Source organism: Bombus huntii, chromosome 8, assembly GCF_024542735.1.
Source record: "Bombus huntii isolate Logan2020A chromosome 8, iyBomHunt1.1, whole genome shotgun sequence".
NCBI lineage: Eukaryota > Metazoa > Arthropoda > Insecta > Hymenoptera > Apidae > Bombus > Bombus huntii.
In genome coordinates this window covers 5,034,032-5,048,085 of record NC_066245.1, presented here as the reverse complement: position 1 = coordinate 5,048,085, position 14,054 = coordinate 5,034,032, and the positions used below count along the sequence as shown (strand labels likewise).

At 33.6% G+C, this 14,054-nt stretch overlaps 3 protein-coding genes across 3 annotated transcripts; all 3 read right to left on the bottom strand.

Annotated features, from left to right (window-relative positions):
* Positions 1-56: 56 nt before the first annotated feature.
* Positions 57-3,892, bottom strand: LOC126868585 (uncharacterized). Its single transcript, XM_050624202.1, has 4 exons — positions 2,427-3,892; positions 2,356-2,358; positions 486-839; positions 57-227 (listed from the first exon to the last, which is right to left on the bottom strand). Exons 1-4 carry the CDS (start codon positions 2,604-2,606, stop codon positions 141-143), a joined length of 624 nt encoding a protein of 207 aa, XP_050480159.1. The 5' UTR covers positions 2,607-3,892; the 3' UTR covers positions 57-140.
* A 340-nt stretch (positions 3,893-4,232) lies between these two features.
* LOC126868583 (uncharacterized) lies at positions 4,233-6,841 on the bottom strand. The gene is made up of 5 exons (XM_050624200.1): positions 6,676-6,841; positions 6,522-6,552; positions 5,883-5,975; positions 5,074-5,267; positions 4,233-4,441 (listed from the first exon to the last, which is right to left on the bottom strand). The coding sequence occupies exons 1-5, from the start codon at positions 6,748-6,750 to the stop codon at positions 4,352-4,354; spliced, it is 483 nt and encodes a 160-aa protein (XP_050480157.1). The 5' UTR covers positions 6,751-6,841; the 3' UTR covers positions 4,233-4,351.
* A 680-nt stretch (positions 6,842-7,521) lies between these two features.
* On the bottom strand, positions 7,522-12,646 carry LOC126868577 (uncharacterized). Its single transcript, XM_050624191.1, has 7 exons — positions 12,459-12,646; positions 10,652-10,835; positions 9,609-9,913; positions 8,959-9,024; positions 8,790-8,874; positions 8,245-8,471; positions 7,522-7,734 (listed from the first exon to the last, which is right to left on the bottom strand). Exons 1-7 carry the CDS (start codon positions 12,558-12,560, stop codon positions 7,678-7,680), a joined length of 1,026 nt encoding a protein of 341 aa, XP_050480148.1. The 5' UTR covers positions 12,561-12,646; the 3' UTR covers positions 7,522-7,677.
* Between the last annotated feature and the right edge of the window lie 1,408 nt (positions 12,647-14,054).

The window sequence follows — 14,054 nt, the reverse complement described above, 5'->3', positions numbered from 1 at the left end:
GTGTTTTTCTAATCAACCGGCGAGAAAATCACTTTGTGTTTCATAAAACGACACAGTAAAAAAACAAACAAGTTTATTCGAATAACAAAAGAACAATTAGAACACCGAATAAGACGATCTTATAAATTATGATATTTACATTACTCTAATCCGACCAGACGAGCTCCTATTTTATTTAAAAAGTCTGTGATTTCCTGGGTACTCGTTTTGACAGTCTTGCGTGGAAACTAAAAATAATTATCGATATATTATTATTCAGAAGAAGTTAACGTTTTCTCTAATTATTACGTTACATGTTCAATCAAACCGTCAAACTTAATACTTTTTATTTCTCATATATCGTTACCCGCAATTATTAATATTTATTCCCCGTAGAAAGTTAAACGTTTTTCTAATTCCACATAAAAAAACGCGAGAAATCTTAATTATTTTCTAAATATATTTCTCCGTCAAAGGGTTAATGTTCTACATTTAAATATACGTACGTCAACGACACCGTTCAGAAAATTGCTAAACTTCTCGAATCCATCGACCAGAGTCCGACCAATGCCGATAAACTTGTCTCCAGAGTTTCCATATTTTTCCTCCTCCTTGATACCATCGACCAATGGTGTAGGATTCAGAAAAGATTCCAAAACGTTCGGGATAGGTTTCGGAATTGGCTTCTCTAGGAAACCTTGCGCAGTTTCGTTCTCCAGTCTCACAGTTTCGCGCGCGTTTGGTCGAGTGTTCGTAACTGGCGGATACTGGGTCGTTACCGAGGATATTGGTTCGTAGTTCAAGGCCACCGATTTCTGCACTACCGCTGTCGCCATGGTCTGAGTCTCGCTGGCCAAAGCCTGTTCCATAAAGGATATGACGCGTGTTTATCGTTTGAATATTTTATACTTGCTAGAATACTGTTACGATTTCTCAATCCTTGAGTTTAATGATAGCATGAATGTTAGGCGAACGTTCCAGTGATATTTTTCTATATACTAAGACATATTTCACTGATTACCGCGATTCTCGCGCTAATTAGACGAGTTCTACGCGCGATTCAACCTCGATTTTCCTTCCAGTCAGGTTGATTTGCTATTCGTTATTGCCACATGCGATTAGAAAAAAGATAGCCTTACGATAAATGGTGAAACTCTGTTGAGAGATGAATCGATTTACTCGATGTATATGTCTTATGCTTTTTCCCTCTTTTCCGAGACACAGTGATAGTTTTATCGATATTTAAACGAATTATTTACTGGCCCAAGTTTTATAAAGATCTAGACGAACCTTTCGTCAGGAGAAATGATCAGAGTACTGAAAATTAGATTGCAACTGGATCGAGGGTGTGTTTCAATAACAATAATTAGAGAGATGAGATAGGCGAAGAGACGATCATAAATGACGATTATAATATCAAATTCAGGGTTATTAATTAAATTTCATGTTGATTGTTTAAGACAAATGAGTTTTTTCTTTTTCGGGTGCCCTCGAACAATCAATAATATCGTCGATATTTATTGACAAATCGCACTTTTAATGAGGACTATTGACAGAAATATCGACAATATTATCGATCGCCTGGGGGCGCAGTTAGAGAACAAACCGATAGAATTTTTATGTCGATGTAGTATTAAAAAAGCCTATTAGAATGGGAGACAAATCGATGATATGCGGTATCGAAGTCAGTGCGCCAATTACCTGCGCCCGACTGGCTATGATGTTTCGGGCCAATGTGACGGAATTCACAAATCTGCCTGTGCCGATTCTTATCGCGTCCGCGACACGGCCTAAAATCTCCTACAAAAACCGAAACACAATTTTGACCTAACCGCTATTCTATACCAAATTTTGTAATCTTAATCGAATCTTTGAATATCGCCAGTGTTCTTACTACTATCGCATACTATTTTCATAGCATTAAAATTATGGTGGATAAATAAATATAGGACAATCTGTGCAATCTGCTACTAATCTGTGCAAGTAGAAATAAGAACAAACAGTAAACGATATAAAATATAGCTTTAAACGCTTCATTATAAAGCTGTAATTGAATTAAACAATACGAAAAATGAATCTTATGCGATATAGATGATATCATACTCATTGGCATGATGCCAACATGCGGCATAATATAATTCGTAGTGATTGATAGATAATATCAATAACAGTGATTGCTTAGAATACTAAAACTTCTGTTTGAAAATATAGCATGAATTATTATAATAAATTTGTATTTCAGTTTGTGTTCAATATTTGCATATAATTTTATAATAAAACGTTTACAGCAAAACTCTATACAACATATCTTCCTCATTTTCACTTGTGTATATATTTTAGACTATAGTTGAGTAATTTATTCAAAGAATGTGAAACTCTCTCTATGTTAAAAATGGTCAGTGGCCTTTCTTTGTGAAATTCCTTTAAAAAACTATAAACGCACTTACATTGCCTGGCGCGTAATTAGACACTAGCCTTGTAGCAACATTTCTCGAATTCGTATCTCCCGTATTTAAGGTGAATCTGGTTGGTTGTTCCACGGGTAATCCCATCGATAAATCGAGCCGACAGACAAGGATCAAAATACAAAATCTCAAGGTTCTTCGTTTTTCAAGACTTCCCCACATCGTTGTCCTGCAAAGAAAATTTCTTCGCCACTAGCAACTCCACTTTCTTAAATGAAAGTGACGATACTTTGTTGCGGAAGTATACTCACGACGCGGTTTTTCTTCTACTTCTTGCCAGAAAATCGTTTTACCGTATACGAAACGAAGATAATTAGAACAGAACTGAAGATTTATCGCATAGGACGTTCCTTGTATCGCAGTCATCCAGCGACTAACACATTACGTTGCAGTCAGTTATAAAGTTGGTTTACGCTCTTACGACAGACACTTACTTTCTCTTTCGATTTGCTTCACGATCTAGGAACAAGGCACACAAACAGCCGTCGACCGTGTACGTACGTGTTTCTTCGAAAGCTCATTTGCAATCGAATAATTCGATATCAAAAGAAAAATCATTCAACGATCGAAAGCTATCATCGACGAAAATTATATTAATGACGTCATAAATGAAATTTCTTCGCAATACGTATAGTAGATCACGAAAACACCTATATAGTTATCACTATTTTTACCAAGATTTTTCTGAACACGTTATGTGTATTATAGAAAACTTTGGGAAATTTCATTACTATTGATAAAATTTGATATAGAAGTTACTTACTATTTTCGGAATTTTGAGTGCGGAATTTGAGTTCGGGCAGGCCCACTCGCTTCTTTAGGAAATTCCGAATTACATGTCCTCCCCGAGCTGCAAACCTAATGACTCCGAGGTCAGGTAAAAAACTCCGGCAAAATCCCAGCCGAAAAGGCACGATGGACAGACGAAACACAACGGCTGGTAGGGAGAAGCAGCAACGTAGGAGGACAGTTCATCATCAGACATCGTACCGTGTGGGTGAAATACTTCACTCCCAACAAGATCTTACCACCGCCGTGTTCATAACATCACACTTTATTTTTATACAACAAGTGCAAATACAGTGCTAGATTACTCTAACACTCGATCTATTAAACCTCCTCCACCTTGAGCGTAATATCGACCGATCGGTTTGACCTGACCGGTTGCTCTTTAGTCGAGGATTCGCAACACTTACTGCAAATGTACACTTAGTAAAAAATTAATATACATACTCATACGTAGTAGTTTTAAACATTAGTGCTGAACGTGGCTTTGCCAAAAGCATTGTGACTTATTAGTATTGTACAATAAATAATTATTTGTTCCGAATACTTTGGTGACTTGTGCGAAATGACGTGTGCTTGTGATAAATATCTGGAAGCTTCTGTATATGTATTATTGTCAAATTTTTTTAGAATTTCATTAATATAATCATGATAGATGTTATTAAAGTACCAATGAAATTACAAAAAATATATTTATATATATTTTATATATTTATTTATTTATATATTTTATATATTTATATATATTTATAGAAGGTTTCTATGCCTAAGTGTTCGGACACTTTCGCGTACTACTGTATCGTTTATTATTGAAATTCATGAAACCAAAGCACTTTATACATATTTTAATATAAAGCCCTTTGTGTTAAAATACGGATAGAAGTAGAAGAAGGTGAAGTTTATATCGCAATCACGATCTGAGCTATAGGAATTAAAGGGTCGATGTTGGAAGACTTGTCCTCAAGAAGATATTAGAAAGGAAAATGGGTGAGAAAATGTTCATTTTTCATTTTTGAGATAGAATTTTATTTCACAAAATGCACATTTTATTGTAACACGTATAATATATGAATATGCATATCCAAATTAAATTGTACGAATGCTAATGTATAAGACAATTATCAACCACTCGTGCTTCTCGTTATGTTCAAGAGAACCAACAAGAGCTCGAGTAATAAAGCGACTATACTTGCGACAAGAGTTAGTGGAATCTGAAACATGCAAAAACAAAAATTACGGTTAAGGTGCCTGCTCACTGATGTTTATGAATAATTCGACATCTCATCCTCGTTCGTTTTGCATATTTTTCGTGAACATATTCGTAAGACACATACAGTCATTCGTAAAACTCTTCTTGCATTCGATAAAAAGGCCATTTTTAATGAAATAGAACGCTACAAGATTTCATTGCGAAGTATTTTTTCACCATTTTCTTATTGTTTTATATATGATAATATACAAATATGTATATGCCTACATCTTATATATTTTATTTCAATAAAAATGATCATTTTTGTAAGATGTAAATTGCGAAGACGATTTCATCGACGATTGTAATTGTTCGAAGTTACGAAATACACTGAAGTACACACAGAAAATATTTTGGCAGATTTAATAACAGTTTGTGAACAGTTTGTGTTAATGTGCAATAAACCCACAAAAGGTTGGCAAACATATTGCAAACATTTGGTGGGCAATGTCGTATTTGTTAACGAATACACGTGTTTAAAGAAAATACGTCATTTTCGCTTATTAAAATAAGAATGATCAAAGTGAATAACATATTAAAAACGACTATTTAATAAGATTATAAGAAAATTACGAAATATAATATGAAACTTACACGCAATACTTGAGATAGGAGTATTATGAGTGGGCCAACTATAGGTAAGCTTTCTAAGAGTTCGATTACAGGACCAAGTAGTATCTGAAGTTGTGAAAGATTTCCATTCAAAATACCTTGAAGTAGATCACCGATCGACACTTCTTGAAGACCCGTCAAGAGCTTAGTCAGGCTACCGGTGAGGCTGTTTCCTCCTAGATGTAATCATGAAACATTACATTAACATTATATGAACGTATTAGTTGAGAAAACCTTTCCAAGTCTATTATATAACTTCTTTAAAGTTGATTATGAAGAGAAATTGAATTTTATTTTAATATTATCACCCCTTAATAATATTATCGTAAATAGTGTTATTCATATCTACTGCAAATAATAACTTATTTATCTTGTATTTAATATTAAATAATAGTAAAATCCTTAATAGCATTTGTTTGATTTTATTCATATCTAAGGTAAAATAATGTATTCGAGTGAAATTTCATTTATAATAGCATAAACGTATATATAGCTCTTGACGATTAATTATAGTTAGATCATGAATGGCGAATAGCGACGCTTCGATTTACACGCGATAGAAGATAACTTATTATGTTAGAATTTGATTTCATTAGTTTTCCGAAATATTTTGATAATCGTACTAAAATGTATGAAACAATTTATTGTGTACAGTGGACTAAAATTATTAAGGGGCGAAGATTACGAATTTCATCGATGCACGAAAAGCTCGGAATTTCTTTTTAATTTTTATTAGAATTCGATAGTTTATTAGAAGGCTCTATTTAAAGGGCCAGAGATAAAGCTATTACCTCCGGTAGAGTTACCACTCAAAAGAGGTCCAAGGATACTAGTGAGGGCATCGTTGAGAGTCGGGGCTTGGGGTATTAAGTTACCAGTGGTTCCTGCAAAATCGTTTAAAACATTCCTCTTGCTTAATTTATTGCCTATTAATTAAAATGGTAAAATCCAACTATGTCTCTGTTCGAATATCATTGTTCATAACTATTCGGATGCTTTCGCAGTTTGTAATCCGCAAAAGCGTATAAATTGGCTGGATGTTTACTTAAATTTACATTTTTACGAATATCATTAAAAGAGTAGTATCTAAATAGTAGCACGTCTCATAACTATTGTGACAGTTTATCTGGATATTCAGTACATTCCCGTATACTATATGCTTCTGTATATTTCTGTACATTTAAATTTTAATATTTAGAAGCATCCGTAATCTTATGATAAATTAATAATCATTCGATTCGATTAACATTCATTGTAAAATACCATAGGTTGTTAGATAGTATCGATCCGTAAAATGCGAACATTTTTGAAAAAACGACGTTTCAGATGCGTCAAGCTAATAAACGTTACATCCAACAATATCAATAAGATACATATATTGCTTTACCTATTGCCTATTGCCTATTTATTAAATAGAGTGGTACCATTACCTTGTGCAGTAGAAAGGACGCCCCGTCCAATCTGAAATATTAATATATCGCAATGACAGTGTTCTTAAGCAGCATTAAATAGAAATAATACACAAATCTCGAAATACAATTTGTAATTGTCTTCGTTATAGTAACTATTTCAAAGAAACCTTACCAGCTGACCATTGCCTATACTGGCCAGGAATCCAAGCAGGAAGCAAGTGAGGAATAAAGACAGTATAACTCTCATATTGACGAGCTGTGTTCTTTCGTATGGCTTTGCGACGAAAATACAGGAAGCGGCTCCTCGAAAGTACTTGCTTTCTGGTTGACTCGTTCATATTTATATAATAGTTATCAGTCGGTCTATATCACATTGTTTGACCATTAATAGTAAATACCTCGTAATAGCTGTCATTGTTCGGAAATTAGCATTGATATCCAAAAACTCGACCTTGGCTTTGTCAAATATCATTATTACTACTATTCGTACGTTTCATGAAATTTCTGAACACTCGCATATCTTGTCTTTTACATAACATAATTGCGATTTTTATCGAATATGAGCGCCTAAAAGTAAGATAACGACAATATTCGCAATTGATAACACTTCACTCGGGAACACATCTAGGAAAGAAGCAACAATGTAACAGTATAGGAATTTTATTTCGTATATTTACTTAGAAATGATAGAGCAGAAAATTATAATTATCTAACTAAAACCATTTCCAAAATATGGTCACGTTCGCCTTTCCAAGTACTCGATTTTCCAAAAGGATCACGGACACGTCGATGGGCCCGATGGCCCATGGGGATTTCTCATCCCTTTAGCACTTTTACTTTTATTACCTCCACTGCAGTTCGTACTCTTTGTCTTATCAAATTCATCGAATTTTACACGATTATTTCACGATACTATAATACAATAGGTTTCATGTTTACAGAATAAAATAGATTATTTTCGATTGATTTATTAATGCAGTGTGAATCTGGAGTGATGGGAATAAACAGTGAAAGAGAGTTCAGTTTAGAATAATTTATTAAGAAAATTCTAACAAATTAAACACAACGCATCTGTATCTATTTTTAATGGATAGCTATTTCCATTACCACTAAGTCTTACAATGTAAAAAGTGTGTATGGAGATTAGAAAATCGATGCAACACGATGTCGTTACTTATCCGGCATTATTATTCAACAGTTGATTAACAGCGTTCAGCGTTGATATCGGTATCTGTGAAAAGGAAACACTTAAGTGAATGAAGAAAACTTTCGTTATATCATATACTACCCTTCTTTGTAAGTATCCGAACATACTGATGTTGATGAATTAATAATTGGAATTAACAAATTATAAATTCAAATTACATATTAAACAATACAAAAGCAATACTATTTACCCTATAAATTGATTATTTATATATCATTTTTTGAATCAACATCCTATCCGTTTGAAAGATATCTTCATAATGTAATTTATAATTTAAAAATGATAGAATCCAAAGATAAAATGTTTACCAAACTGACAGAATAACGTTATAAGACCCGACAGTTATAAATGCCAGTCTTAGTATTACGTATTGGTTCTTAAAAATCAATTTAATCGCGTTATAATATTTTATTATACGGCTATGCTGGTTATATATATAATATCATCGAAGTAATTAAAATTTATCTTGTGTAAGAAACAAACAAGCGTCCGAATACTTTTGGATAGAAAAATAAGGATAATCATATTTTTTACCTGAAATATGTCATCGTAAAAACCAGGACTTTTGGTCCTCATGACAGCTACTTTTTGTGTAGGAGTAGGGTCTGAATAATAAATCGCTTGACGCTTTTGGATGTTTTGAACATTTGAATCGGCATTACCCTGCGGCTCTATTGGAACTGTATGCTCTTGATCAGCCTGTCTCTTCGACTCCCATAACTTTCTTCTACGGTGACGTGGAAGGACTTTCGTTAGTCGAACTAAAAAATAAATCTCAAATGTATAAAAAGTGTCGTATTATGTTGTATTGTGTCGTGTTAATCCATTAAGGGGCAACGTTACGTTGACGCGATATTTTATCAGCGTTCTTTTTTCCATCAACTTTCATTATGGAATTCTATTTTCGTACAACGTGACTGTGAACGAGAATTCTGAAGGTTTTTATCCTAGTTATTTTTTTCACGTAGATTTTACGACCTTATGAAACGTAAAGAAATTGATATAATTATAACATTATGATAAACCATTGGTTGATCCTTAATGAGTTAAGATTATTAATTAACTGAAATTTTTCTCACCAACGCGTATATCATTCGTCTCGCTGGACAAAACAGGATTAACCTCGGCGATAGATAGCGGATTAACGTTTAATGCTTCTTGTATCTGACGCAATCGTATTCACAGATTATTAATTCGATCTAAGAGCAACGACCTTCAAATTGATGCCATTAATTCAATTGTGTTTACCTCTTTTTTCGACGAAGAGTCAATTTGTTTAAAAGCCTCTGGAGATTCCGCCGGCACAGCCACTGTCTACAAATTAATGATAATTTTACCCTTCATATCTCAACACTTCATAATTTGCTAATCGTACATCACAAACCATATTCTTTTTCTTCTACTTTCGTATCATATATTTACTGTCTGAGATTTATTCCTCTTTTTCTTTTTTCTTTCTTTTTAACGAAGCACGTCATTTATATACTGTGGTGTGCAAGACTTCCCGGTCACGTCAATCTCTCATTTTATATTCCTAATGTAAGGTAATGATATTTATCTAATGTATTTGATCATCTAATGATCTCACCTAATGTAATGATATTTGAAAAGTTGTTAATTAATATTAGGTACAGGACTATGACGAATAAAAGAAAGCAATATAATAAATAAATACGACTACACAGTTATATTATATACACTACGAATTAATTATTCCTTTATACGAATATAAAGTAGATTTATTTGCCCAGAAACTTTTGCACACATTTTGTATATATTTCTTTATTTCACACTTTACAATTAAATTTGAATTATTTTTAAAACGTCGCAAATTTGTAACTCTGATAACGAACATCTTAATTACGACTCAATGAACAATTAATACTAATTTAACGCACCTCCAATACTTTTTCTTTCTTATTTCCAGAACGAGCGATTACTTGAATATTCGAACGTCCCCTGGTTGATTGGCCCCTATCGCCTTCATCTTCACCTGGTTTATTATTTCCATCATCTCGTCTGTCGCTTGGTCCTCTGTTAGAAATTCCAGCTGATGTTCCAACCGCGTGAGCTCCCGTGTTGGCGAAGATTCCTCCTCTGAGTCCAGGACCCGACCTTCCACTTCCGTCTATCACTCCGCCTAATCCTGCTGCAGCTTCGTGTCTTCCGTTTCCAAGGCCTGCTCTCGCGAACAGACCTCCTCCTGTTGATCGATTCACCGCATGAACTTTTCATTTCGCCTTCTCATAGGGAAAAAAAAAAAAAAAGAAAAGAACTGGAAGTCCAGAAGTCAACTTCCAGTATATTTATGATACGATAAATATCTATTTCTGAGAATCTATCAAGACATAAAAAAATCATATCAGTATATAATTGGAGATGATATAATAGGAGCTGATTTCTTACGATCTATGATTTTTTTGCTGATATTATAGTTCACGTTTACATAAGGAAGAATTGAATTCGCAATGTAAATATCCCTTTTTCATCGTCTGAGGAAAATTGTCTTTTTAGATGGTCGAAAAGAAGACGAGACACGCCAGAATAATGGATCAGTTTTATCGAAAACAAATGGATTTATCGTTTAGTTAATTTAACGTTTATCATTTGGTAACATATTAAAATAAGATGTTACGTGTAAGCAACATCGGGCATAAAGATGTTAATTATGAAACTGGAAAAATTATAAATCGTAATACAAAGTACTTTTAGTAGAAAGTAACGGAACGTAAGAAAATAGGGAATCTGTAAATAAAGGAATTATTATATTCGAGAGATTGACAATCCGAATGACAATTTGACTCGTTTGCCACTTGACGGATTAATCGAGCGCCAACTAAAGTTTCGTTCAAGTAGATAAAATTCGTATAAACGTCTATGGCGACAGATTTCCAAGTTCTACTGGAAAAGAAGAAAGACGTTTCGATGGAATTGTACTAGCCAAGATTTGCATTGTTGCCATCGATTGCGCCACCCAAACCAGCGGACGCATGGCCACCCCAGGGTGTTCCGACGCTAGCGTGAAGTCCATTGCTTCCGCCTAGTAAACCACCCAGTCCAGCTTGGGCATGGTAGCCGCCCAAATTGAATCGGATTCCACCATTTGTAAGTTGAACGAATGGAAGCTGCGAAGAAACAATGGCACGTTTTTTTATTGTTTTGTTATTAGATCGCGAATATTTATGTTACTGTCTATAGTTAAATTATCCTATATCGATCATTTCGAAAGTAATGAAAACTAAAGTGTTTTTTATTTCTCTTCATATCATTTAAGGCATTTAGTTGTTGTTTGAATGAACAACCTGTATAATATACTTCAACATAACTTTACTTAATAGATGAAATTTGTACGTCTAAACGTATCTCGAAGTATGGCAAAGTACTAAATAGGATAATTTAACTAAAGGGTGCAATATGTAAATTCATATTTTTATCAACTCAACTAGAGGACCTATGCAGAGATTTGATTTCTTTATTAAATATTATGGCGAATACTGTACTTTGGAAATTGTATACATAGTTTTGCATATTATGTACAGTGCATTGTATACATTTTTACTAACTCGCTTAGTTACTAGGGTGCATCAAAATTCGCAATTTACCTAACATTTTTGTATAATTACAGCGATAAGTTTCTCCAGATATTAACATTTTAATAGTTGCTACCTAACTATCTACGTTATATCTATAGTGCCTCATTGTAAAGTTTATAAACGTTGTTACACTACAATTAGACCGATAAACCTTAATGAAGGTTTTCAGGTACGTTATGTATGTATTTAACAAATAGATGGTAGTTAATATAAAACAATTTTCTTAAACAATTACAAACTTAGTACAATTTGCTTCTATACCACCTGCATATTTTCTAAGTTTTTCAGGATTATTTGATATTTATGCAAATATACTAAATTGTCGGCCTGATAACAAAATTCAACTCAGTCCTTGGTTCACTACAATTATTTGCAAATTTAAGCAATATCTTCCAACAATCATATAACCATCGCAAACTTATAACTCGGTTTTATATTTCCGCAATCTTTTCCCTGATCGTGGTTGCGTTTGCTGATTACCTAATATTGTTCCGCCATCAGTGACCCGTACTCTCCCCTTTTCGCTAAATTTTTTTATACATTCTATTCACTGTCATTCATTCGTCCTCATTTATGACCGTCCGAACAAAAAGATTCAATGGATGTCGTGGCACGTTATCTAATTATTGTTACGTTATACTTGGAAATATTAGAAAGTTGCTCGCTTAGAGCTATTTGCTCATACTCAGTTTGGAAAACAATTCATTAGGTATACAATTAAGTATTTACAAAGGCTGCAAATATCGCACAGTTTTGATTATCATCTCTAATTATACTCGCTTGTTGAACAACTGAATAATTTTGTTTTCGTATGAGGGGAAATTCTTCATTTTTAATCGTTTTGTAAATATCGATATCGAATATGAACGGAAACTTTTCAATCAAAATGTGACAATTTTTTTCAATTTCTATTCCTATTTTTTTTTTTTTTTTCGAAGCTTCGTTTTCTTACAAATTTCCAAACGCGAATTACCAATTACGCGAATCGCCAATTAGAATTCCACTTGTTCGTTCAAAATTCCAAGCAAAGTTACAATGCAAAATTCGATAAATCGCTGTCTCACAATCGGCCGCATCGCAAACGTAAGCGTGAATTGTTCTCAGGCAAATACAATGAAAATTTGTATTATTAATTCAATAAAGTTGAAAACTCACCGAGAATGGACTTTGGGCGCTATTTTCGCTATCTTGAGGCATCCCGGTGATCAATGCAATTAGACTAACTACGAACACTAAAACAACCTTGCCGCACAGCATCTTTCTTTCAACTGAGTCGCACAACTGGCTACCTGACGCGCTTACTACGGGCTTCTAAAAAGACCTCGAAGACATCTCTGGCTCACCTTCTCGTCGGGAAGGGATAAAGTCTGACGTAGACTTAAGAAGTAGCCGAGCAACTCGTTTTGCGAATGTGGTTTTATAGCTGATTTATACGACGATTGTCTACCGAATGAACTATGATTACGCCGGGGTCAAGGGCAATATGAATACAATCACCACGCATTCATTTCCTTCTTCAGTCTTGCTGGCATTTGTATAAGTTTCGGTGTGCTGCCTTAATTAACAAGTACATTCCCGAAAAGACAGAGAAGACATTGTACGTTGTTTATTTTTACAAATGGGAGTCCAATAGGCTTTTAACGTCTTAATGCACAAATTCTTCCTCGATTTATTAATGAAAATAATTGAATATCTTTTTATAATAAAAGATAGCTAGTTGGTGCGGTACAAAATGTATTGTACCTTTTTAGAAAATAAGTCAAATATTTTCGGAAGGTTTTTCGATTTATTGTTTTCACTTTTAGTTTAGCGTTGGAAATTTTCATTGTTTTACGTCGAAAATAAATTACCAATTAACGTGTTCATGGTTAAGGAATTCGTAATTTCTTCACAATTTAATGAAAGGGAATGCTGCAATCGTGAAATAACTATGCACTTGTGTGATGGAGAAATTTCCGCTAAAATGACTCAACACATAAATGAAGAAGAAGCAAAGGTTTTTATAAATGATTATTTTTTTGACCAGATAGATGGATGACGCTAAAAAGATCTCAATTAAAAATATAACGAGATGCAGGAAAACTAGACATTAATATCGCAGATCAAAGTTGAATCAAACGTAAACATAATTCCTCGAATAAATATCTAAGAACATAAAATTACATGACTAATAGTATTCTAATGTCAGAAGATATTTTAGAATTCTCCTTATTTGTTTGAATAATAAGGTGGTTTATAAAAATCCAAAGTTACGGTTCAAACTTCAAGATTCAATCTTGTAATTGGACGAACTTCCGTTTTCGAAACCAGCATAATCGTTGTCAACGCCAACTTGTAATACTTTTTAGAATGTCAATGATTGGTATTTAATTCACAGTTTAGTACAAAAGGCTTAAAAATCTTTCCTATGCTACTTAGAAATACTTTTTCAATTTCTGATACTGATTCCTTCGAATAGATGTGATAAATTACAAACGAAACCGATCAAGTGAATCATTCAACCTTGCCAACGCTGTATTTATACATATGCTAATACATCGATAACTGGAAAACGATTTAACGTTAACGCGTGGACTGATTATTATTTTACATGCATTTATATGCTTATGACGCCCGAGCCATATAAATAAAAAACCAGACTACCGGTCACGCGATTATTCATTAAATCCGACTATTATCAGATACTGAGATTCATTTTCCTTCGTTTAATATTTATCTTATAACGAGGATCCATGCAGTGGAATATCAATT

What these genes read in the sequence shown, in the direction of transcription:
- LOC126868585 (XM_050624202.1), bottom strand. Translation starts at nt 2,606, where the DNA reads ATGTGGGGAAGTCTTGAAAAACGAAGAACCTTGAGATTTTGTATTTTG. An exon ending in TTCTGAACGGTGTCGTTGAC is followed by an intron (nt 228 to 485) that starts GTACGTATATTT and finishes AATTATTTTTAG; the next exon opens with TTTCCACGCAAGACTGTCAA.
- LOC126868577 (XM_050624191.1), bottom strand. Translation starts at nt 12,560, where the DNA reads ATGCTGTGCGGCAAGGTTGTTTTAGTGTTCGTAGTTAGTCTAATTGCA. An exon ending in AGAAAGAAAAAGTATTGGAG is followed by an intron (nt 9,025 to 9,608) that starts GTGCGTTAAATT and finishes ATTAATTTGTAG; the next exon opens with ACAGTGGCTGTGCCGGCGGA. An exon ending in GACGAATGATATACGCGTTG is followed by an intron (nt 8,472 to 8,789) that starts GTGAGAAAAATT and finishes TTTATTTTTTAG; the next exon opens with TTCGACTAACGAAAGTCCTT.
- LOC126868583 (XM_050624200.1), bottom strand. Translation starts at nt 6,750, where the DNA reads ATGAGAGTTATACTGTCTTTATTCCTCACTTGCTTCCTGCTTGGATTC. An exon ending in GTATAGGCAATGGTCAGCTG is followed by an intron (nt 6,553 to 6,675) that starts GTAAGGTTTCTT and finishes TTAATATTTCAG; the next exon opens with ATTGGACGGGGCGTCCTTTC. An exon ending in CGTCCTTTCTACTGCACAAG is followed by an intron (nt 5,976 to 6,521) that starts GTAATGGTACCA and finishes ACGATTTTGCAG; the next exon opens with GAACCACTGGTAACTTAATA.